Raw genomic sequence first — 23,623 nt, 5'->3', positions numbered from 1 at the left:
CCGAGCTCATTTCTGCTAATACCCAGTTAGGTTCAGTCTGCCGGGATCAATCGAGCAGGAGAAATACTAACCTCACAAAACACCTTTCTGGCTTCGGTCTCATAAAAGAGCCCCACAATGATCCTGGCATCCTGGCGCTGCATGGAAATATGAAAAAAACAAAGCAAAACATATTTCAGGTTCATCAGCAGCGACAGTAGGAGTTCACGACGGCGCGGTTTGATGTGGCAGAGCGGCGTTCCAAGGTTCCTGCTGCTTCACAGGCCGGCACGTCTACCGCTGTTCAGGAGCTGGTAATTAGCATGGCGCATTCATTTCCCTCTATCAAATCACCTCTCTGCTAATGGTATGGTGTGCAGCTGTGAGGTGTGTGGGGGGGGGGGGGGGGAGACGACCAGCAGCTGAGGTGAATTTTTAATCAAAGCACCTTGAGGTTCTTGACAGCGACAGCCGGGTCGGTGAGGAAGCTCTGGCGAACGCTGATCTCGATGCCCGCCTCCTTCGTCCTCTCCTCCAGATCGTCCAGCGTCTGCGAGATGAAAAGGAAGGACGAGGCGAGACAGACAGGGAGGGAGGGAGGGAGAGAGGGAGGGGGGGGAGAGAGGTGGTTAGAGAGGCGGCTGAACAGAGAGATAGAGACCTGGCAGCTTGAGATTATAGAAAAACACCAAAGAAAAGCAACAAAGTCTGAGGTGTGAGGGGGGGGGAGGTATAAAAGAAAAATCTGAAGTGCATATGAGAAATGTCAAGAGGCAGCCGGACAATGTGGGGATGTATGATAAACAAGAAATGCACCAAGGGAGAGGATAGATTTCTTTTTTTTGGAACACAAAGAACACGACTGGAAAGAAGAAAAAGAAGAATGTGAGAAGAGAGAGGAAAGAATGTGAGAGCGGGATCATTAACCTCCATCTCAGGAACCATCCCAAGTGTCATGGCATCGACCGCCGGGCCCGGGAGAGATGTATTGCTTGATCAATATTTCTCACAACCAATATTCCAACAAATTACTTTCAAAAAAAAAAACCCCCCCCATCAATCGCCTGGGCAGAGATTGGCTGAGAACACAGCTGCTCCTGTAAACAAACACACGGAGGCCGGTGAACGTCACCAGGACTGATGGGACATGGACAAAGTGATCTATGTCCGATAATTCCAGGGAATCTCTGTCTGTTTGTTTCGTGGCTCACAAATCTCAGGAGCCGTTCATCTTGTCGGCTCCGAACTCGTGGTGTGTGACGTTAACGGTTCTGAAGTGTTGGTTCGGCCCGTAGACGGAAGAGGCAACCGGTTCTCCGGCTCAAGGCTCAGCGTGATGAGTCGAGCTTCACTGAACTTTGAATAAACAGGTGAGGTGCAGATTCGGGGGGGGGGGGAACAGCCCTCCTCAGATTGACCTGTTTTGAGTGCCCCGCCCCCCCTCACCCACAGGCGTGGTGTGACTATGAAGTTTATTTCGGTCGTAATCCCATTCAACGCACTCTAGCGTATCGTTTCTGACATAGAGGAACCACAACAAATCGTGAGAGTTGTTTTTTTCCAGAGTTTTTGGGACGGTGGACATGCTAGATACACAAATTAACGTGTACAAGCACTACAAATGTGGAATTTTCATAATATCTCCCCTTTAACACAGTCCAGAACCAGTCCAGAACCAGTCCATCTCATAACTCCAGAAATCTCCGTCTGTGGCTCGCAGGTCTCGACAGCAGTTCGTCTCTACGGCTTCACCCTCTGTAGCAGCGGCGTCTGGGACTCATCAATCTAAGTGACGTTGTAGATCACGACAAAAGGACGGATTCACGATAATGGGAAACGACAACTGACGCCATGAGGACAGATAGAAGGACTTCTCTTGCAAAGCTTTTGTGCTGCTTTCCCCTCAAAACCCTGCACTTGCACTCAGACAGTCCCTGCTTGAGCTCGGATTTGCCCTGCTTGTGCTTTACCCACTCTCAATAATGAAAGACCACACTCTTAGATAAAAATGGGAGGGGGGGGGGGGACACATCATTCTCCAGATCCAGGTTCTGTGTATAGTCGAGCTCCACTGAACTTTGGATAAACAGCAGCGGTGGCTCCAGGGCTCTGCAGACAGAGTCCCTACTGCAGGTCACTTCTGCACGTTCACATCGCTGCAACCAACATTACATCGCACTGCACAGGTTGTTGTGTTGAAAAGCAAGAGAGAGATGAAAAGAAAAGTAAGAGGAGGAGACGCAACAGTGTTCAGGTGAAATGGAGGAGAGTAGGATTCACTGACCGAGGTAAACACTTCGGTGGTTTGCTGGATGGTGGCGATGCGAGTCCACTTCCACTTCTGGAAGAGCCGCACCCTGGTGGGGTTGTGGAGGGTGGCCGAGGGGTGCGTGCGGAAGAAGGTGGGGAAGCGCTGCCGGTTGGACAGAGCCGGTGAGCTGGAGCCGTAGGACAGCTGAGAAACGAGAAGGGGAAAACAAGAGTCACCAGCAGAAAGGTGTGGGGTGGAGGAACAAAGGGAAAAACACAGACTTCTGAAGGTCCTTCCAGACATCAGTAGTAAACACACTTCAATCAAATGTATTCAAATTCAGGACTCTGTTGTTCCTCCTCGGCACACGGCCGTCTTTGATGCCAATTGGTTCAAACAGCAAATGAGAGAAAGAAACGGCAGAAAGACGGAGAACCAAAGAGAAACAAACCCCCGGATCTCATTTTCATCCACACCCCCACTCCCTCCCTCCCTCCCTCCACCCCCCCCCCTCGTTTCCCTCCCGCTTATGAGGTGTGTCGCTAAACTCTATAATTTCAATAAGGGAAACTTAAACACTGCAGGCAGGATTTCCCTGGCATACAAAACAAATGAGGAAAACAAAAAAGACCTAATTATTGTTGTTGCAAACAGTTGGAACGGTGGCGGTCTGTTTGTTTCATGTGGACGTATATAATCTGAAGTGTCGGGCACCATTCCCATAAAAAACACCTGTGGTGGAGAAGCTGATAAGATGTGTGTGTGTCCAGAGCTGCAGGGGGGGGGGGGGGGGGTGAGGGATGGTGGAAACTGCCAATACAAACCGGCAGAAGGATGTTCCTCTAACAATTAGTTTCACAGCGACACCTGGATATAAAATCCTCGACAGGTCTCCTTTAAAAAAAGAGAAAGGTGGCGTTTAGGGAACCATTGCGGACAGATACAGCCCCTCATCCGTCCCGGCTCTCATCTCATCCCCATTACCCGCACAGCCCTGAGATGTTCTCCACTCCCGTGCTCCCAGCGGTGAACACATGGGGGGGGTGATGATAGATGTCAAATGTCATAAACAAGGTGCATTGTGGACCCACGGTAACAAATCTCTCCGGACGCAGGAAGGTGGACGGAGCCATCGGTGAGAAGGATTGGAAACCATACAGGAAGTGACAGCTGATCCGGGGCGCGCCACTGAGAGTTCAGGGGAATTCTACAGGGGTGGATGAAACGTCAACGCTAAGGGAGATAGGCAGCGTTGCACACGAGCCTCAACTCTCAGATAAGTAGATACAATCACTAACGCTAATTCTTATATCGGAACATTTAGCTCTTTTCAAACTAAATTAATTTTGGCAACCCAACCAAAGCCAAAATGACTCGATTGCCCCCTGGAGGTCTGCTGCAGTATAGCTTGTAGACCCTGCCTACTCCGTGTTAGTGGATGGGACATGGGCCAAAATAAAGTCAAAGTAGTCTACATGGTTTCTCTCATTTCAGTTAGTTCCTGCCACACTGATCTTTGTTCAAGTGTTCTTTATTATAGCAAGTTTTGCTTTAATTAGTTATTTTTGATGCTATAAGAATGAGGTGAAATGGCGTAACTGACGGCTGAGACTGACCCACGATTGGTCGAGTGCATGTATCGCAAATGGCGGCACAGGTATTCTAAGTATTTCTATAACTAAGTTGGGAGTAAACAATTATCTGCGCAGCCACCTAGCTAGCATCTACCAATAGCCTGCATACAAGACATATTCTTACATATGAATAAATATTTTCTTACGTATAAATACTTTAAGTACTGGAACACCATTCCCTTCCATCCTAGCGACTGCAGCAGTGACTTCAGAGACACCAGGCAAACAACACCACAGCTAAGTGAGAAAACTCATTTTATTGTTTGATTCTATTGCTTGACTTTCTTCGGCAACATGTCTTGACCAAACGTAGACTCACAAGCTTTCTCCCCCCCCCACGGCGACACTGAAATAAACACACACGAAAACAGTGACACAAACTGAGATGGAGCAAACAGCTGCTGTGGCAGAAATAGAGCGAGCAGCAGCAGCCGCCTGCGACAGACATCAGAGCTTCCCCCAAAAACCACAAACAATATCTCTGGATTGTCAGCTCGTCAGTTCTCCCATGTCCTTGTAGTAGCGGATCAATGCAGGACTGTGGCCTACAGTGCTTTTACAAAAGGAGATGGGGGATTAAATTAAGAGCCCCTTCTTGATCAGCGTCCAGAAATGGAGGTTTGCTTTCGCCTCCCCGGCGCTGTGAGGAGGCTGCTTGACATGCGAGGAGGCTCCTGAAGGCAGAACGCATACAGAAATAATTGAGTGTGGCGGTTAGGAGGTTGTGCCAGTGGTGGCGTGTAGTAAAGAGAGACAGATCCCTTTGTGTGTGCACGGGGAGAATCGACTGCTCGAGTTGAAGGAGCAAGAGCGGAAATGAAGAGTGGGTGAGAAAGACAGAAGAGATGGAAAGAGGGAAGGAAGGAAGAGAGAGGGGCTGAAATAGAGCAGACCAGCTCCAGGCAGCGACAACTCAGAGAGGAGTGAGGAAGGCAGAGTCAAGAGGTGGGAGAGAGTTTTTTAATGATGGGGAGAGAATGAGTGACAAAGAGAAATGGGAAAGAGGGGCAGGTGCCAACCACTACAACTGATTGTTCTCCATGACTAATCTCTGAATAAAACTTCAATTATAGGACAAAGCTAATAAGCAGAGCACTGTGAGTGACAGCGAGGCCGATCAGGAGGAGACACTGGCGGAATAAACAACACAAACTGACTGATGGAGACATAAAAAAACAAAAACATGTCCGAAGAAATATCTGCAGCAGATTCGAGCATCAGTTCTCCTGCCGATATATAGATCTGACATGTGTTTAAGTATCATCAGGCAGCATGGGAGGTCTCACTGTATATCTTGTCGTAGCTGTCTATGCGATATTGTGAAACTGCCTCGTCACTAATTAAAGGAGCTTATTTAAGGATCTTAAAATCAATGAATAACTACAGCATTGATTTTGGGAGCTTAGAATAATTACGATAAGGACCAGAGATCATCACTTCGATGGATGTCAACACCACTGCACATTTAACACCGAACAGAGCTGAGGTCTGATTCTCTCTCTCACAAACTGAGCTGAAGATTTCATATCTCTCTCTGAGCCACAGAACAGAAATCCACCAGAGATTGAGAAATAGGACGACTCTATCCTCGCTGCTGTTTGTTTGGCATCTAGCTCCCGTTCCCTTCAGAGGATCAGTGCTTTCACTAAGCCACTTTGGACTCAAAGTCCCACAAATATATTAAATGTAGAGGAAATAGTGTAGTGAAAGACAGCAACAGGTTTTATGGAAAAATGTAGTGTCGGGTTTAAGATGTTTTAAACGCTTAACCTTGGGCAGAGGTCACTGACGGGCCGACTGTGGTCCTGATCCGGAAACAGACCAAAGACCTATTACTGATAAATCCTCATGACACATCTTTTTAACAAATGTATTTGAACTGGTGCAGCTTCTCTAGCCTTTACGGCACCGGTTCAACGACCCGGGAAACCCGCAGTCCAATGTCATGCGTTGTAAATCCTCTAGTGTGACGCCACTCAGCCAATCCCATCTGTGAATTCTGAATAACATTTCAACCGGAGTCCAGGGGGTGGGGGGGGGGAGAGGAGGGAGGATAAACAGTGAGAAGTGAGTCAGAAAATTGGTTGAGATGGTTAAGTGCAAATTAATTAAGTTGAGAGAGATGCTTAATTTACCCTTTTTATTTTCCCTAAAAATCAGAGGCTTACTGCTGTGCCTTTTAATTTCTACATGACTTGAGAGGAGAGCGTTTATTTTTTTATGACGTGACGAAGCTAAAAAATCAAGCTGTGCGGGGGGGGTGGGGGGGGGGGTGAGGTGCAGTAAGTGCAGCCACTCAAACTGATGTAATAGAAAGTCCTCCTGAGTCCAGACCATTTCATTTCAGTTTGGCCTTCGCATCTACTTGGTCTAAGAAGGCAAAGACGAACGTGTCGCCTTCTAAAGCCGAGATCCTCGGGAGGACGTGGCTCCTGAATTGGGACACAGCTTTAATCTGATTACCCTTCTGACGGAGCGTTTACAGTACAACAGTTTATTAAGCTCGGTTGCTTTTCATTGCTTGTGTATTCAACTTGCAGCAGAATGGGTCGTGTGTTGTATCGTGTCGCTTAACGATTGTTAAATTTGTCACCCAGTCAACACCCAGATGTGTCCTCAGCTCGTCTCCTCCTGTTTGCTCGCGTGTCCTTCGCTGCTCCGACGACTCATTTAGCCCTAATGGCGTGTAGCAATGCAGATGGTTCTGGTTTTTTTTAACGTGTTTCAGGTGTTGAAATATTTATCTCAGAGATTTATGAGCCAGCCTAAATACAGTGGAGGTGAATCCCGAGACCTTGCTGTAGATTAGAGTAATTGAAACGACTTTCCACTGGAGGAACGGCCCCGACAGCAGAGAGTTCTGTGGGGGCAACAGGGACAAAGCGAAAGACGTGTTTATGTTACATTTTTAAATTTCATTTCTCAATGCGAGGAAGCCCATTCATTATATGTTTCTGCAGCTCCAGCGGTTCGGATTGTGTCAGACTCAGATAATGCATCTCCAAATCTCAACCTATAAATCCAGAACTATCTATTTCTTGCCTGCATGTGAATCCATTTCACCAAATCAGCACCAGCCAACTCAGTAAATTTTTGGTAAGGCGCCTGCTACCCACTAGTATAGTGCAACCCGGGTAGTCTTATTTTTGATGGACATCAGAGAAATTGATTTATTACAGAGGTGTAAATCTAAAAATAAGTGGACCATGTCTGCGCTCAGGATTGAGTTATGAGGGAGTAAGAATTTTGACGTAGATTGCAGCTCACGCCTCACGTCTCTCCCTCCGAGCCTCCAGTTCACCGATATAAAAAATCAAAATAAACTCTGGCTTGAAATGACTGGAGGCTGAAGCGTGTCCTGAAGGCGTGCACATGGGTAAAAACAGTAAAATCCACCCACCACGATGAGGTTCCACATGCGAGCGGCTTCGGCGACCAGCGTGGAGACGCCGCTGCAGCCGGGCATCAGGACTATCTTGATGGGCTCGGTGTACAGAAGGTCATACAGCAACTTGGTCGCTTCCCCTGGGTCACACTGCGGGGACAAAATGAGAGAATGATTAATGGGCGGCCAGATGAACAGATGGATGGGAGGATCAATAATAAGGAAGAGAAATGAATTGAGGTCGTTGGAGATAGAGGGGAAAACGGGGCGAGAGACAGACGCGCATGCAGGAGAAAATGGAAGAGATAAGAGCGAGGCAGACAGATGGGCGAGGAGAAGCGAGAAACAAATAAGCAATGGAGAGAGACAGCAGATAAAGAGAAGGGAAATGACACAGAAGTAGCAAGGAGCGGCAAAAAGGTCAATGCAAATGCGAGGAGAACTGGAGAAGTTCGAGTCGGGGAAATGGAACAAAACAACAGCGACGGGGTCAAGATAAAGCAACGGGAAATGGCCCAGAAATAGCAGGGAGCAGCAAACAAGCAGATGCAAATGTGACAAGAGGGGAGGAGAAGAAGAATGAAAGAAATTATTCACATCCACACATCCGCGGTGCATCGTCAAAACGCAAAGCACGCACAGTCACAAGAGAGGAGCTCGCTGACCATGACGGGCAGCCATCACAAGTCTTTTCAACCCTCCAATAAAGTCGTCTGCAGGATGTCTAGGTGGCGAGAGTGTGGCTGGAATGATCCATCACAGCTCTGTCAGCCAGATTACCGACAGGCCGTCACCACCGCGCCACTCATCAGAGTCACCGATAAACTGGCCTGACACATCTAATGATTCAGCACGGGAGAGAGGACATGGCACCTCTTCCAGATGCGCATTCAGAAAAAAAAACAAAAAACCTCTCCAGATGAGTGTCACAAACAATCGTACCGAGGCAGATGATGGCAGCGGGCGAATATTGCTCCTAATTGGGATGTTTGTCTCAATAGCCAAATTGTCTCTTTGAGGCAGCCCAGTGATTTCTCTGAACAGGTAATCACCACTCAGGACGAGGGCCGAGTGGAACAGCCCAGCTTCATATTGATTGATGTGTTTTCCATTACCTCTGGATTGGGCAGAATAACAGTGGTGTCATGTCATTGCAGCAAAAAGTCGGGACGCGTACATGCACTCAGATAATTAAAATCCGAGGCCTGTTAAAGCAGAGCAGGCGCACTTGATTAAATTGTTTTGTTCCAATCAAAGTGAGAAAAACTGCCTAAATGAGATAAAATGAGATTTATTGTGCTTTGATTCACCGGGTCAGACATGTTCCTCTAAACTGTGCGTGTCATCACCGTGATCAATGTGGAGTACCAGGCTCACAGCACATGTCAAGGCAAGACAATTTCATTTATTAAGCCCCTTTCACACACAGGGGTAGATCCAAGGTGCATAAATAAAACCATGACACGGGTAAACTGTCGACTAAACCTGTGTTCCTGTTCGTGTTAACGGAGACGTGTGGTGCTTTTTTTTACAATGTTTCTTTCCTCTCGCGTGTTATCAAGGTTTTCTGTGAAGGTCAAAGGTCTCAAAGTCTCCCCCGCAGAAAACACTGCTCCTGAAGATCCAGAAATAACCGGTTAGTGAACCTTGTTTCCACGTAACTCTGTGACCGAGCGTCAACCGGAAGCCTGTTCATGGCAACATCTGTCATCTGCAATGTGTTATAAAAATCCTTAGTCTGAAATCTTGCCTTAGCTGGCCAATCAGAGCAGAGAAGGCTTTATCGGGAGGGGGCCTTAAAGAGACAGGTGCCAAAACCAAGAGTTTCAGACAGAGGCTGAAAAGAGGAGCTGCAGCAAAGGACAGATAATAAATAAACGGACAATAATTTAAAAATATGAACCTGAATATGAGCACAATGTGTCTCCTTTAAAACAACCTTGAGCCTCTAACTGCTCATTGGCTCCCTAAACAGAGTGATCAAATTAAAGAGCATTGTCTAGCTTCACCTTGTGTCATGTGACATGTTTACTGCCTGTCTGTCTCTCCATCACACTACCAATCAGAAGAAACACTCCTGAAACATGAACACCAGTGAAGTATTCAAGCCAACAGTGGTTAAGTATGTAAACGGCGGCTGTGGCTGAGGGGTAGAGTGGTCGTCCTCCAACCTGAAGGTCGGCAGTTCGATCCCCAGTCTGACCCATCTGCAAGCCGAAGTGTCCTTGGGCAAGATGCTGAACCCCGGATGGCCCCCGATAGAACAACAAAGTGCTGCGAATAGATGCACTGTATGAATGTGTGTGTGATTGGGTGAATGTAAAACTGTACTGTAAAGTGCTTTGAGTGGTCAGCAAGACTAGAAAAGCGCTTTATAAATACAAAACAATTTACCATTCAACGTTTGCAGGGACATTGGATTCAACTACTTTCCCCGACAGCTGCCACTTCATCACCAACACAAGCAGCAGAGCCTGTTCTCGGAAACCGTTTAGATCTTTGCACTCGCTGACCAACGACAATAGAAAATCTGTACATAAACCTTGTTTGCTTGTCATTTAAAATGTTGCCCTAAGCTGATTACTGTCGGTAATTAGAGGTTAGGAGAGCATGCCTGTAAAATGACTCGCCGGGTCCAGGTCCCTGCACAGCTGATCGTTCTCGATTCACTGGGTTAATAGTATTATTACTGACTGGGAAAGCAGCCTCACAATATTGACGTTGCAAAGGAACGAGGGCGACCTTGTGCCGTGTCGGGGTCGAGCTGGCGGCAGGTTTTCCTCCCAATCAACCACCGGCTGACTTTACAGATCACTTCCTCCTATTTGGTTGTTCTGGGTAAAATCAGTGGCTGATTGTTAACCTGGCTGCTTTCTCTTCATAAAACTAACGGCTGGCTCTGCTGTGGTCTGACGGTGATGCAGATTGACAGACAGGACATTTTAAACACTGCCTTTCCCCGAAGGTTATTTGTGTTCTGTGTCCGTGTGGCTGTCGACCGGCTGCGTGCTGAGACGACGCTTGTTAGCTTTCTGTTGTTGCAAGTGTTTTTAACTTAACCCGGATGAGCGGTGCTGATTTATTGCCCATGCTGATTATTTCGGACTCATTTAATCAATCTATCGTTACCATCCAACATCACAGCTTTTACTAACGGCTTGTTTCAACAATCATTCCAAATTAATCGCTGCTCGCAAATGGGTAGAATTGGGAATGAAATTAAAAAGTGCAGACTCTGACCTTGTGGAGGTTGTTTGGGTATTTTAATCAAGACAAGGAGCTATCATCTCTATCTTCTCCTGACTTGTTTAGTCATTCAACAAAATCGAATTTAGGAACTTAAGCTGATGTATAATGGGTTTTATTGGATGGTACACCAGTGGCAAATGCAATCATGGTGGACGGAGATCACTTTAAAAAGCCCATATAACAGGGAGAGACCATAGAGAAGATCTGTATGGTCCAACTTGTGAGACAATTCATATATAATATAATTATATAGATATATAATATAATAATTGTTTATGTGAGATCTACAGAACTAAAAGGTCCTGTTCAAGGATTTGAGTTGCTCTCTTCAGAATTCCGATGAATAGGGAGTCACCATCTTAAATAATAAAACCTTTAACAGGAGCTTTTGGAATGTTTCCCTCATGGCGCCCCCTTCTGGTCATGACATGACCTCACTGACGAGCGTCATTGCAACTCTCAAGAAATTAAAAAAACGATGTGCGATATTGCTCTAGGTTAACATCCTTTGGCGCCCAATGAGCAGCCTTCACAAGATGGGACTCTGTCAGAGACAATGTGTTTCAGGCATGTTTTGTGGTGACTCGGCTATTAGCCAGGAAACAGAAACCACATTGAGAGGGAGAGTTTAAGAAAGAGCCTTTTTGTTTCTGGCAGTTTTCCTGGCACTAGATAAAAAGGAAATCAAACACAGAACTTCATTTTCCTCACCAGCCTTCACCAAGCAGCCACCTTCCTGTGAGGGATTTCTGCAGAGTTTGGTACGAGGGGAGAAGTGCTACGAGTAGGCATCATCATCATCACTACCATCTGACATCAGACACTTCGCTAAATAGAAGCAGTTCCAGCAATTGCACTAGAGGTTAATGTGATATATGTGTTCAATAATTGATATGGCCCTCGGAGGGTGTAATAAAACTGAAATGGCCCCTGATTGAAGAAGAAGGTTCCCCTTCGCAGTCGTGTAAAATCCGCTGCCTTCAGATCTCTGAGTTTAATACGTGAAATTTGCAAGATAGTGGCAGATGGCAGTAAAATAAAGCTTAAATTCTAAAATCCCTCGTTGCTAATATAGCAGGGAGCAGAAAAGGAGAAGTTTGGGCTTGACTTTAGTCTTTTTCAAGTCATAAATTCAGCTCGTTTACCTCACTATTACCTGTTCAATCTCCTCTCCACAGCAATGTTAACATGAATCCGTCTGTAATGGTATATAATGATCGGGATCTATGCCTGAGCACAATTGCAGAAGGGCATCAGATATTCAATGGTCTATTCTTGAACTTTTCAATCATTCAGTGTTTCTATGAGCCGATAAGAAATAAAACCTCTGGTATTAAAACGGGAACACGCTGCTGCGAGAGGTGTGAAGGCACACAGGCTCCCTGATGAAAAAACACACAGACATAGGTGTTGGCAGCTCCGCAATAAAGGCTGAGGAATGGCTGCTTTTCATGGAGGTCTGTCTCCTGCAACCCTCCGGGGTCGTCACCGCTTCCACTTTCATTCCGAGCCCTCCCTGTCTCATGAGAAGGCCGGGATTGACGGCCCTCATGCCCTCCTCACACATTCACATTTACTGACACGCACACATGTATCGGTAGGGGTGTGTGTGCACAGCCATGCAGCACACAGCACGTACAGTTACATGACATAACGGCGGCACTGCTGTCGCTGTCCTTGGTGCTAAAAATCTCTGAGCTAATATCAGTGTCTGCGTTAACGTGCCAATCTATTTGCGATAACCTGTGGCAGAAACTCGTGGTTCCCTGGACAGGAGAAACGGTGGTGAACGCTGGCTTGTTATAGCACCCTCTGTAATTACAGCTCAGATTGGAAGATGATACAAAAGGAGTGTGATAGGATGAGGGTCTGGGGAGAAGCCTGTGTGTCGAATCCCAGAGCATCCGCAGCTATTTCGCCTAATTTCCTGCATAATTATGTCTGGCACCTCACCTCAGGCGTGTACGCCAGTGAACATGCACGAGAACCAGTGCGCACCGGTTACGCCACAGTGGAGGGAGAATTGTGTCATGGCTGCCAATTAAAATAAACTGTGGAAGTGAGGGGTAGGACCTTGTTTCACCATTTCTCTGTACTGTATCTGCACTGTCTCACTCTCCATCACTGTTAATAATTGATCAAAGTTTGCAGTCTCGGCTTTGATATATCCATGGCAACGGCCTGCGCGAGGAGAGAGTGTGTGTGTGTGTGTGTGTGTGTGTGAGTGTGTGTGTGCATGTGTCTCCTTGTGTGTGGATCTCAGAAGGCTGTAAATAGTCTGATGCTGTCGCCAGAATAGCCAAAGAAACAAGCCGTCTGCTACCACAGGGTATCTGCATCCCTTAAAAGGACGGGCTGGGATTAAGTGTTGAGCTTCATGAATATTGTATGATGTTGAACAAGCAGAGGACATCGCTTGATACTCCCAGCCTTATTGGTCACAGACTGGTGTGTTTATGTGTGTGTGTGTGTCTGTGTGTGTGTATTCAGGCACCTGATTGCCAAATCCGAGTCAAACTTGGAGGCACGTCTTGCATTCGACACCGTCATTAGTGCTTTGAAGACGCAATAAAAGTTCCCAAGTCCATGATCACAAATTCAAGTCAAGGACGCTGCATAATTACACTTCTCCAGCCTTGATCTTAAACTGTGAGCAAACAAAGGGCCAGTTACGCCCTCGTCTTCATCTCTCGGTTAAACAAAGGGATTTGCTTACAAGGTGATCCGCTCTCTGACCAAACACCTTGTAATAACTAGATGTAAATATCAGAGCTAATTAATCCCCTTTTCTCATAATTGCTTTCCTGCCTCTCGGTGGGTAATATCTTCATTACTATTCCAGCCAGGTGACAAACATTCGGGAGGCAGAAGAAGAAAAAAAAAAACTCTTTCCAAACCCAATGTACGAAGAGCAAGAGAAATAAATTCCCCCCCTTGACTTAATTCAAGGAATTAACCAAACACTCAGACAATGCTACACCAGCCTATTTCAGCTGCTCCATTCAAAGGATCTATTCCTCGAGCCGGAGGCGCCACTGACTCCTGAAGCACGAGGAGCCATGTTTTTCCAATTCCTATGAAATCTGTTCATGCAATTGCTTTATCTTTATTTTTGTGGCAGCTACATCTGCAGCTGCCTGCTTCACTACACTTGTAATCAGAGGATGCACACACACACACACAAACAGATATATACTCACTCACACACTTGATCTGTTTAGCATTTGATTGCAAAGAACAAGGTGTGTGCAAAGCAGAATGCAAACACACACACACATGCACTGTTTTATCAGCCGTATGCATTTGCTCACATATTTTCACACAGAGCTGAAACCTTATTTGTTTCTGTGCTGTGCTTCAAGAGTAACTGTGTTGCCATGCCAACTCTCTCCCCCTCTCTCTCTCTCTCCCTCACACACACACACACACACACACACACACATACACATAAACTCACTCTCTCTCCCTGCTATTCTGTTTAACCGGATTCCAATGCAGAGCCTTGTACACCAATCAGAATAAAGCTCGTAGCAAATTCCTAACCAGTCCCAGTACAGTTAACTGTTTGGTGCCTCGGCCTTGCTCTCTCTCTCCCTCTCTCTATCTCTCCTTCCCTCTCTCTCTCTCTCTCTCCGGGCATCTGTCCTGCAGCCTGATTGATAACGTCCCTCATGAGAGGAGACAGAGGGGATATCCAGTAATTGTTTTCATGTGTCTCCGCTCATCCCTCTGTCGAGAAATAAAAATTGTCCCCCTGTTTTGAGGTCAAAAACTTTCAGAATAAGAATAAAGGACAAGCAGCAACAAGGCACAAATGAGACCCTGTATTTTCCTCACATAGGGGGATGCGATGCTTTTTGATTTAAGTCCACCCTCAGTGTTCGGTTGGGGGTAAACTCAGGGCAGCTGTGGGGGGGGGATGAAAACAGCTGGGGGCCGGATATTGGATTTAAAGCGCTTGATAATGCTGACATTATAAAATACCACCATGATTAATGATTGATGAGCAACAAGCAGGAGGTGTGTTTGTTCAACTATAAGAAAAAAGCAGCCGCCTCTTTGTGAGGCAGAGGTTGAGATGTGAGACCCTGGGACAGACAGACAGACAGGTGATTCTAAAATAAATGTTTTTAGCACAATAAAATGAAACCTCTCTGCCCTGACTGAGGTAATAACAAATAAAATGCACAGTTGATCGCAGTGGAAACAATTAAACAGGAGAGGGGTGAGTAAATGAAGTAGCCTACAGCACATCACAGCAAATAAAAGTCAGTCACTCCTCGTGATAATTGCCCATCATTAGACTCTATCACTCGGAGCGCGCACCTCCACACGCACACGCACACGCACACTCACCATGCTGTCGTAGTGGATGAGCTCCAGCTCGTAGTCGGGCAGGATGTCGCTCCGGTTGTTCACCAGGTCCAGGGCCATCTGAGCGGAGGGCATGCACGCCTGTCCGCCGGGCCAGCCGCCGCTCATGGGGAACAGGGCTCCGATGTACAGCTTCTTCTTGCCTGCGGAGGGCCGAGGCCCGAGGAGGAGGAGAAGGACGATGAGAGATGCCCGGAGCAGCGTCGCATACCCGCGGGTGTCGCGAGTCACCGGCGCGGGACTGGTGCGCGTCGCCCGCATGCTTCAAGGTGAGAGGAGCCGTGGGGGGGAGGAGAGAGAGCCACCGGTGCTGCAGCGGCTAAAGCTTCTTTAACGCACGAATTTTTCCAACTTCAAAAATAAGACCAAAAAAAAAAACAAGAGCGCTCAACACGTGTCCGGCTCCTCGACGAGAACAAGACCCACGCACGAGTTGAGGCTGTTACGCGCAGCTCCGGGCAGATATTGCGCACGGCAAATGTTTACTTTTAATTGCGAGTGTTTAAAGCATCGCGTGAATAATTCAGCCCGCGTATGATTTAGCATATTGCGCTGTTAATAATACATGTCGGCGGCGCTGGATATTTTCGGGACAAAGTCAAAGACAGTTCAGGCATCACTTGGTGTGAGGACGCGCTCGCATCCTCGCAGCGTCAACTTTCGAACGAGCCTCGATCCCCGCATCTTCACGCATCTTCACGCATCTTCACGCATCTTCACGCATCTCATCGCATCCGGCGCGAGGAAACATGCGCGTTGCTTATTTCCTTGCGCGCAAAATTAAAACAACCAAAACAACAACAAAGAAAATCGTCAATATTGGACGTCGCGCGCCGTAAATCACTCACGGCTTTTACGCAGCCAAAATAAAAAATAGAAAGACGACGCGTAAGAATCGAACGCAAGAACGCGTCAGCCGCGGCAAAACGGGAGCCGATGGAAATAACACGAGAAAAAAATAACGGAAGAAGCCGCCGAACGACTGGAGCATGAACCGAGAGCTGGAGACGGATTCGGAAATATAGCACCGACGTCTCCTCAGCTTTTTTACGCAGCCATTATTCCAACAGATGAAACGATTCACCGCGGAGAAAAGAAGAGAGAGAGAGAGTGAGAGAGAGAGAGAGAGAGAGAGAGAGAGAGAGAGAGAGAGAGAGAGAGAGAGAGAGAGAGAGCAGGCGCGCCACAGCTCTGCGACTGATCCACTGCAGCATCGACTGGCTGTGTGTGCGCGTGTGTGTGTGTGTGTGTGTGTGTGTGAGGGAGGCAGAGAGAGAGAGGAGAGAGAGTCAGGGAGGGAGGAAGGGGGATGAGAGGTTGGGAGGGGGCTCTGGGCAAAACGTCCTCAAAGATTTAGTAATGAGTTACACGCTGCGCTCAACTTAAACAGTTTCATCCATTTCTCCACGCACAACCTCCTCCTGTCACATTTGCTGCTTTGCATTTTTTTTAACTCCTCTATTCTCTTTTGTGCCGCTGCTGCCACACAGGCTGCTCAGACACAGGCTGCTGGGTCCACGGTCGATTTCTGATCGATGCCCTCAATACACGGGGGTGCTGCAGGGGTTAGAGGGCAGCTTTAAGAAAAGGACTCTTTAATACCCAGACACTTGGATTGGTTTCCCTCCCGAGCATCGATCTATTTGTGTGAGTCAGGAAAAGCAACACATCTGTAGTGCAGAATCTTCTGATATTGATTATTGTCATGATCGATGCAGCGCATCATTTGATTAGTTTTTTGATTCATATTCGCTCAGAATCTCTTTAAAATGTCAACCACTTTTAAATCGATAACAGAATATGATGGTATAATAAGGCGGGATGATATGGTCAAAATTATATCGAAGTAAAGAGTCGATATCAATATTTATCATGATTATGTGTTAAATTCAGATTTCTGCTTCTTAAAGAGAAGGATGTTGGTTCTTTGCGGAGAGTGAATGACAAACACGTGTTTCCACAATGCATAAGCATCATACTTATATAAACTGAACCTTTGTCATATTGCTATAGGGGAAATTGTTGTTCTGTTGTCCAGCCCCTTCATATTGTCAAGGGGCGGAGTGGCCTAGTGGTTACAGTGGTGGCTCTCCAACAAGAAGGTTGCCAGTTCAAACCCCACTCTCACCCATCTGCATGCTGAAGTGTCCTTGGCAAGATACTGAACCCCTAAATGGCTCCTCATAAATGTTGAGTGTACTAAATGTATGTCGCTTTGGACAAAAGCGGCAGCCAAAACACATGTAATGTAATGTTTCCACTGAAAGTTGCTGAAAATTAATATTCCAACACAGCTCTGCTCTTGTCTAATAATTAAAACTGGGCTAAATTATATTTTAATTATATTTTTGTATAAATGTGTTATTAATTCTTAAGTTTCAATTATACAAGTTAACATGTAGTTAGCAGTGGGGCTAAAAACGAGCATTTCTTTCGTAATCAAACAATCGGCCCATTACTTTTTAAAATAATCTATTAATCGTTGAGTCTTTTAAATGTTAGGAACTAATAATAAAGCGTTGTCATTTCCCAAAGCCCAAAATTAAATTTTTAAAATTCCTTGTTTTGTTGAATCGACGGTTCAAAATTCAGTTTGCAAATAAAAACAGAGGGAACCAGCAGCTGGGAAGCTCAAACCATGATGGTCGAGGTTTGTGTACCTGGGACGATTAATCACTGAATAGTTGCCATTAGCGAGATGAGATCAGATTAAATTAATTGCATTGCGGTCATTGCACACAGCGAGTGTAAGTTTTATCTTTGAGCCAGATCAGTGCAAACAAAGAGCACATATATATATATATATAATAAATATGAACATGAATTCATGAACAGAACCAGTGGGTTGTGCAGCAAGAATACATGAAACAGATTCAGAATCAGATCTTATTCATTTAACGTCAAACGTCAACTTGTTTTGAGCCGTTATCCGTGTTAGTGGACGGGACGGGGAACCAAGTAAAGAGTCAAAATACACGTTAAATACATGTTTCTGTCATTTTAGGTATAGTCTCTTTCCCTCTGATGTTTGTGGTGTGTGTTAGTTTTTCATACGTTTGTTATTCATTAGTTATTTAATGCTATAAGTGTAAAGCCAGTGAGACCTAGATACCAAGGCGCCATGATGTCATCGTTTGTATCCAGGATACTTTAGCTTCATTTCAGGAAGGTAAATTGCTTCCTCCATTTTTATTTTACAATCTCTGCTCAAACTAAAGTACTTGACCAGTTTGACCTGATGGTGGCACTAGATTTACAGTTAGACAAAAAAATCCATCCTGGTAGAAACATATACATATATTTGTTCATATATTTGCTCAAGCTGAGGCTAAAGCACTGATTCTGCTCTTGGGACCTGCAGAACCATCCATTATCTGTGCTGCTCATCCTTTGAGGGGGCTGGAGCCAATCCCAGCAGATACTGGGTGAGAGGCGGGGGTAAACCGGCTCACCCAGTCCATCATAGGGCTGACATCCAGACGCAAACAACCATCCACATTCACACCTACAGGAGAGTCTCAGATTAACCTCAGCTGTAGGTCTTTGGACTGTGGGCGGGAGAAAACCCACGCAGACACGTGAAGAACATGCAAACTCAAACATGTCAGGCTAGAGGCCAGAACCTTTGTATGGTGAGGCGACAGTGACAACCACTGCATAATCAACTATATTAAACATTCTAATATACAACAATTCTGCATTAAATGTCTAAAAACGATGACAATTATTGTCGTTTTGGTCCTTTTTTAATTGCATCATATCCTCTTTGCTCGTGGCTTCAGCTGAATCTGCTCCAACTTTCGGGGGAAATGACGTATGACGAAGAAAAACCACTTTGCTAGCGATGTGGTCAGTCTGTGGATTTTTGCCTTCCCTTGTTTGTATTGGTCGCTCGTATTGGATCACGATTATTTATTCCTGTGTAACGTGAATAAGACTTTAACACAGGATCTCATCCGTGAACATGATTTGAAACTAAGTCGTGTCAGATAGAGTTTACCTTGCAATGGAGGTGAAGAGAACAACTCCCATGACTCCACGCTGCTTAACTACATCATCAAACTAGGTCTCCTTGTGGCCAAAGCTACATTTGATGTGCGTTTGAGTGCTATTGAAAAACAACACAACCCCCTCGATGCAGTTTGACCTGTAAGTGCTTGTGCTACCAAACGCGAGCAATGTGCAGCTCAGCTCGATGATCGCCTCAGTTAATTCAAAGAACGTTTCCCCCCCCCCCCCCGGCTGCCAAGTCTATAAAAGACGCCGCTTTGAGAAATCAGCAAAACATGTGGCAGCTGGCATCAATCACGGCTGATGTTATTTGCCTTGGTCTCTATCGGAGGAAAGCAGAGACGGTGATGTAGTGAATAAGACGCACATTGACTCTGCACACCTGCTGTTTGAGCCCCGTGTTCAGCCCACAGCCTCGTCCACGACACACCACCGTGCTCACACGCTAACACACATGTGCGGTCATTAACACCTGACACAATGGCCTTTAAAGGTTAAAGGACTCGTGTGATGCGTTTTCATCTTTTCTTTCCTCCAGTGTGTTACAAAGGTTTTATTAGTGAATCTAAAAGATCTGCAAAGTTAAAAAGCCCAGAGTTAAGAGAGTACCTGGAAGAAGAAGAAGAAGAAGAAGAAGAAGATGAAAGACACAGTAGATTCACCTCGATGTTGGTTGCCAACCGCCAATAAACCAAAAAGAGAAGAAGAAGAAGAAGAAGAAGAAGAAGAAGAAGAAGAAGGAGAAGAAGAAGAAGAAAAACGCTCCTGAAGCTCCTACTTCCTGGACATCGTGACATCATGTAGCCCAACATTTGCATAATGCAAGTTTACTGGCCTCTAACGAAGTAAAGCGAGAGCGGAGGCCGACATATTTTACACAGCAGTTGACCAATCACAACAGAGTGGGTAAACTGGCCCATCAGAGCAGACTGGGCTTTGTCAGGAGGAGGGGGGGGGGGGGGGGGGGGGGCTTAAAGAGACAGGAGCTAAGATTAAGAGAGAGGAGCTGCAGCAGTGAGGTCAATGCAGATGGATCGGAAATCTGTATTCTCTCGAATGACCAGCAGAGGGCGACTCCATGGGTTGCACAAGAAATCCGTTCCGACAGAAGTCTGAGAAAATTACTCTACTTCTCACTTGATTCATAACGTTAGTAATACATTTTCTAAAGAGTTAATGGTTTCAATCTTGAGGTTCAAGTTTTCTTCAGTACAGCACCACGTTGATTTAGTAAATTATGGTCCAATTTCGTCTAAAGGTCCAATTAAGAGTGTAATAGACGACACAGCACAGTGTGGGCGTGGATACCGTGTGACTGACAGCTAGTGCCGTCCAATGGGTGCAAGCCGCAGATGTAGTTGGTTGTGCAATGTCATCACGTTCCTCAGACAGCTTCCATCTGAGGAACGTGATGTTAAACCTTTCACGTGTTTTTACAGAACCTGTGCACGTGTTTTAATTGCAGATGGAATATTATTGTTAAGGCTCCCTTTTGAAATGACTTATTGCAGGAGTCGAGAAGAAGACAATTATTTCTCCGGTCTAAATTAAAATCCCTCAGTAGGTAGGCGATGCAATATGACAGTTACACACTATAACCCTGGTTCATTACCCAAATCTCATTATCTGGATATCTCCATGTAGCACGGAGCTCTTCAAATCCAGCTGCTAACAAGGCCTCGCAGGCTGAGGTGAGACAAGTGATCGGCCGCTGATATTCGCCCTCAACTTCCACCTCCTCATCCCCGCTGCCACCCCATGACCCCATCCGACGCACTATCAATTATTCAGCCGTGAACTTTATATGCTGCTTCGCTCTGTAAGCATCGGGCAGTGCAGTGTTAACAACCGCCCCGGTGGCAAATGCCACATTCAGAGCAGACATTAACCGCTGCACGGCCTGAAAAAGGTGCAATGGAGACACGAGTGTTGTAACATGTTGCTGAGCTGCTATAATGAGGAACTTGTACTTTATATTTGTGTGTCTGCAGTTTGCACACTGGGCATCATTCACAGTAATGGCCTGCTTCCCTCCTGGCGGATGCGATAGTGAGGAAAATACTCATCTGAATGTTCCCTTTTTAACACAGTTGCCAGATGATATTGTCCTCCACCTGCAGGGCGCAGTTCATTCAGGGAGCAATACGAATCTGTGTAAGAACGCTCCAGCAAAATGTATTGTGCAAAATCAATCAGACTGTAGCCATTCCCAAGATGGCCGATGTTTTGTTTTCGTGTGGCTCTTTTCACGATGTCGACGCCACAAGTCATTCGCAGCAACTTCGTGCAGAAATCAGACTTTTGCATTTGGCCATTCGTTAACGTTTTCTCTTTGGATCAGATTGCCTCGATGGAAACTCTGGATAAAATAATAATGGAAATAATAATAATAATGACAACTTGATGAAAGCTCTTATATTACACAAGCATACATGTTGGCTGGTAAATAAAGCTTGTCATGCACTGAGATACAGTGTGATCATTACATCATTTGTCCCACAGCAGCACACTGTACACCAGCTCCATTTCAATACTCTGCAGAATCTCAGTCATTAAAAAAACATTTCGCATTTGAGCATCAAGGTGGCAAGAAAATAATAAGTTAGTTGTTCAACTGTCAAAAACTTTGCAGCAATTGTGTATTTATAAAAATACACAATTTAACATGACTTCTGAACCATATGGAGTGGTACTTATACACAGTTTGTCTGGTGACACGTTTTAACGTCACGAACAGAGGAGACACACGGCAGCTGAAATCCCAAAGATGGCCGTAAATGTTTCTAATATCAACAAACCCCACAAGTCCAAAAGCAATGTTTTCTGAGTCTGCTACAGCTTCTTCCTCCGAGCCACCGACGACCACATTTCTGAAAAGACCATTAAAAACACATCAGTGAGCCTCCATGTGCCTTGATTACAGGGAACATGGCCAGTGTGGTTTATTTGGAGTGGATCCCACATCCAAGACTCCCTCGAGCAACAATTAATTCACCACTGAACAGATTTTTATTTAAAGTTTATTCCTGTTTGAGCAACGTTAGTTTAGAACTGCACATTTTTACTAAATTACTTCTTTTTTTTAAAAACATAGAAACAACATTTGTTGCCGGTTGTTTATTCCATTGATGGGTTAGAACATTTCAGTTGGACCGATCATTAGGAAACACCCACACACATCCGTAAAGATCCTTACAGGCATTTTCTGTTTGCATAAATGCTTTAAACATGATAAACCTCCCTCTTTATCTATCTTATAATCCTTGTTTGAAAAGTATTTTTGTTGATGTGCTTTGTTACAAGGGACATCTTTTTCCCCTCTGTCTCTTCTCGGTCTCACAGCATGTGTCCCCCTGTTAAAAGCCTTTTTAAAAGCTTTACCTCACCATAATCGAGGAAGAAGGGCAGAGGATGTCACACCTTGTAGATTGTTAAGCCCCATGGGCCACATTGTGATTCCTGAATATGAGCTATGCAACTACAGCTTGATTTGATTTAGATTTGATGTGAATTTTTCTGCACAAAAACACCAAACTGTGCTTTTGTGCCTGTTAGCAAGGGAAACTGGCTGCAGCTGTTTGCAGAGAAGGTTCAACTCGTCACAGCCTGGTTGTTGTTGCTTATTTGTTCGTATTTATTGTGTTTCTGCGGCTTCGCTACTGTACTTGGAGAAAAACGGATAAACTGAAGTGATGCCGTCCTTCTACACAGACACACACACACACACAGGGTAGTGCCGGCACACACACACACCCACACAAACAGGAACAGGGTATTAACCTTTCTCCCACTGAGGAGGCAGTCAGGAGGTGGTGATGGCCCAGGGAGTGGAACGAGACGGAGGGAGCACAGCCAGAAGGAGGTCAGTGTTGAGACCGTGGATGGAGATTTATATTAGTGGGAACAGTGTTCGTCTTCTGCTTTGTTAATTCTCTCTCTCCGTGCCATTCGGAAACTTTTTCAGTAACTCGAGGGATTACTTACATCAAACTATATATATTCAGAGTTCAGCTGTTGTATGTCGTGTCTGCACAGCCTAGTGTTAATGAACAGTGTGTGAACGTGATGGCTTTTTTGCTTTCACGCAGGTTCATGCCATAGACTGAATATAAAGATGGACGACACATTTCCTCCCGTTATCCAGAAATGAAGCCAAACGCCGCCATCTTGTGTATTGGAGCCATAGTCTGCACGGGGGCGGGGGGATGGAGCTGAGGTAACGAATATCTCATTGATACACATGCTCGACCAATCAGGAATCAGTCTCAGGTGTCAATTAGTACTTTTCACAAAACTTACAGGGAAACACGAGCACACAAACATCAGTGTGATAAGAACATGACACAAACCATCTTTGAGAAAAATGTATTTAACATGTACTTGACTCTAGAAGTTTTGTTCATGTCCCATCCATTAACACGGAGGAGGCAGGATTTACGACTTACTCTGCAGCCAGTGGTCATGTCATCCATCTTTATATCTTTACAGTCTTTAATGTATTTCTAATTCATTACAGTAACTTTGGGTGGGGCGAGTCTCTCCGAGGAGGTCGCTTCAGTGTGTGATTGAATATCTGGACTAATGTGGTGACATAACCGAGCGAGAGGCTGACCCACAATGCAGCGCTAACAAATGTATCCATCATCCTCACCAGGGCTCAGATTAAATGGCCGGCGCTGGTAGATGATTCGACCCCTCATTTTCCCAGGAGGCCTGACACAGCACATTAGTTCATTTTTC

General features: G+C 45.6%; 1 protein-coding gene across 1 annotated transcript in view; it reads right to left on the bottom strand.

The window, feature by feature from the left end:
* Nucleotides 1-23,623, bottom strand: part of gabbr1a (gamma-aminobutyric acid (GABA) B receptor, 1a) — a 65,486-nt gene that overhangs the window by 29,955 nt on the left and 11,908 nt on the right. Inside the window, exons 7-11 of the mRNA XM_062400237.1 lie at nucleotides 14,855-15,015; nucleotides 7,265-7,399; nucleotides 2,264-2,434; nucleotides 428-529; nucleotides 72-137 (exon numbers count right to left, since the gene is read on the bottom strand). Coding sequence (XP_062256221.1) covers nucleotides 72-137; nucleotides 428-529; nucleotides 2,264-2,434; nucleotides 7,265-7,399; nucleotides 14,855-15,015 — 635 coding nt within the window. The remainder of the gene's footprint in view (nucleotides 1-71; nucleotides 138-427; nucleotides 530-2,263; nucleotides 2,435-7,264; nucleotides 7,400-14,854; nucleotides 15,016-23,623) is intronic.

This window comes from Platichthys flesus, chromosome 11 (genome assembly GCF_949316205.1).
Source record: "Platichthys flesus chromosome 11, fPlaFle2.1, whole genome shotgun sequence".
NCBI classification, from domain to species: Eukaryota; Metazoa; Chordata; class Actinopteri; order Pleuronectiformes; family Pleuronectidae; genus Platichthys; species Platichthys flesus.
Note: the sequence above shows the minus strand (reverse complement) of the source record. Positions and strands in the feature narration are given on the sequence as shown.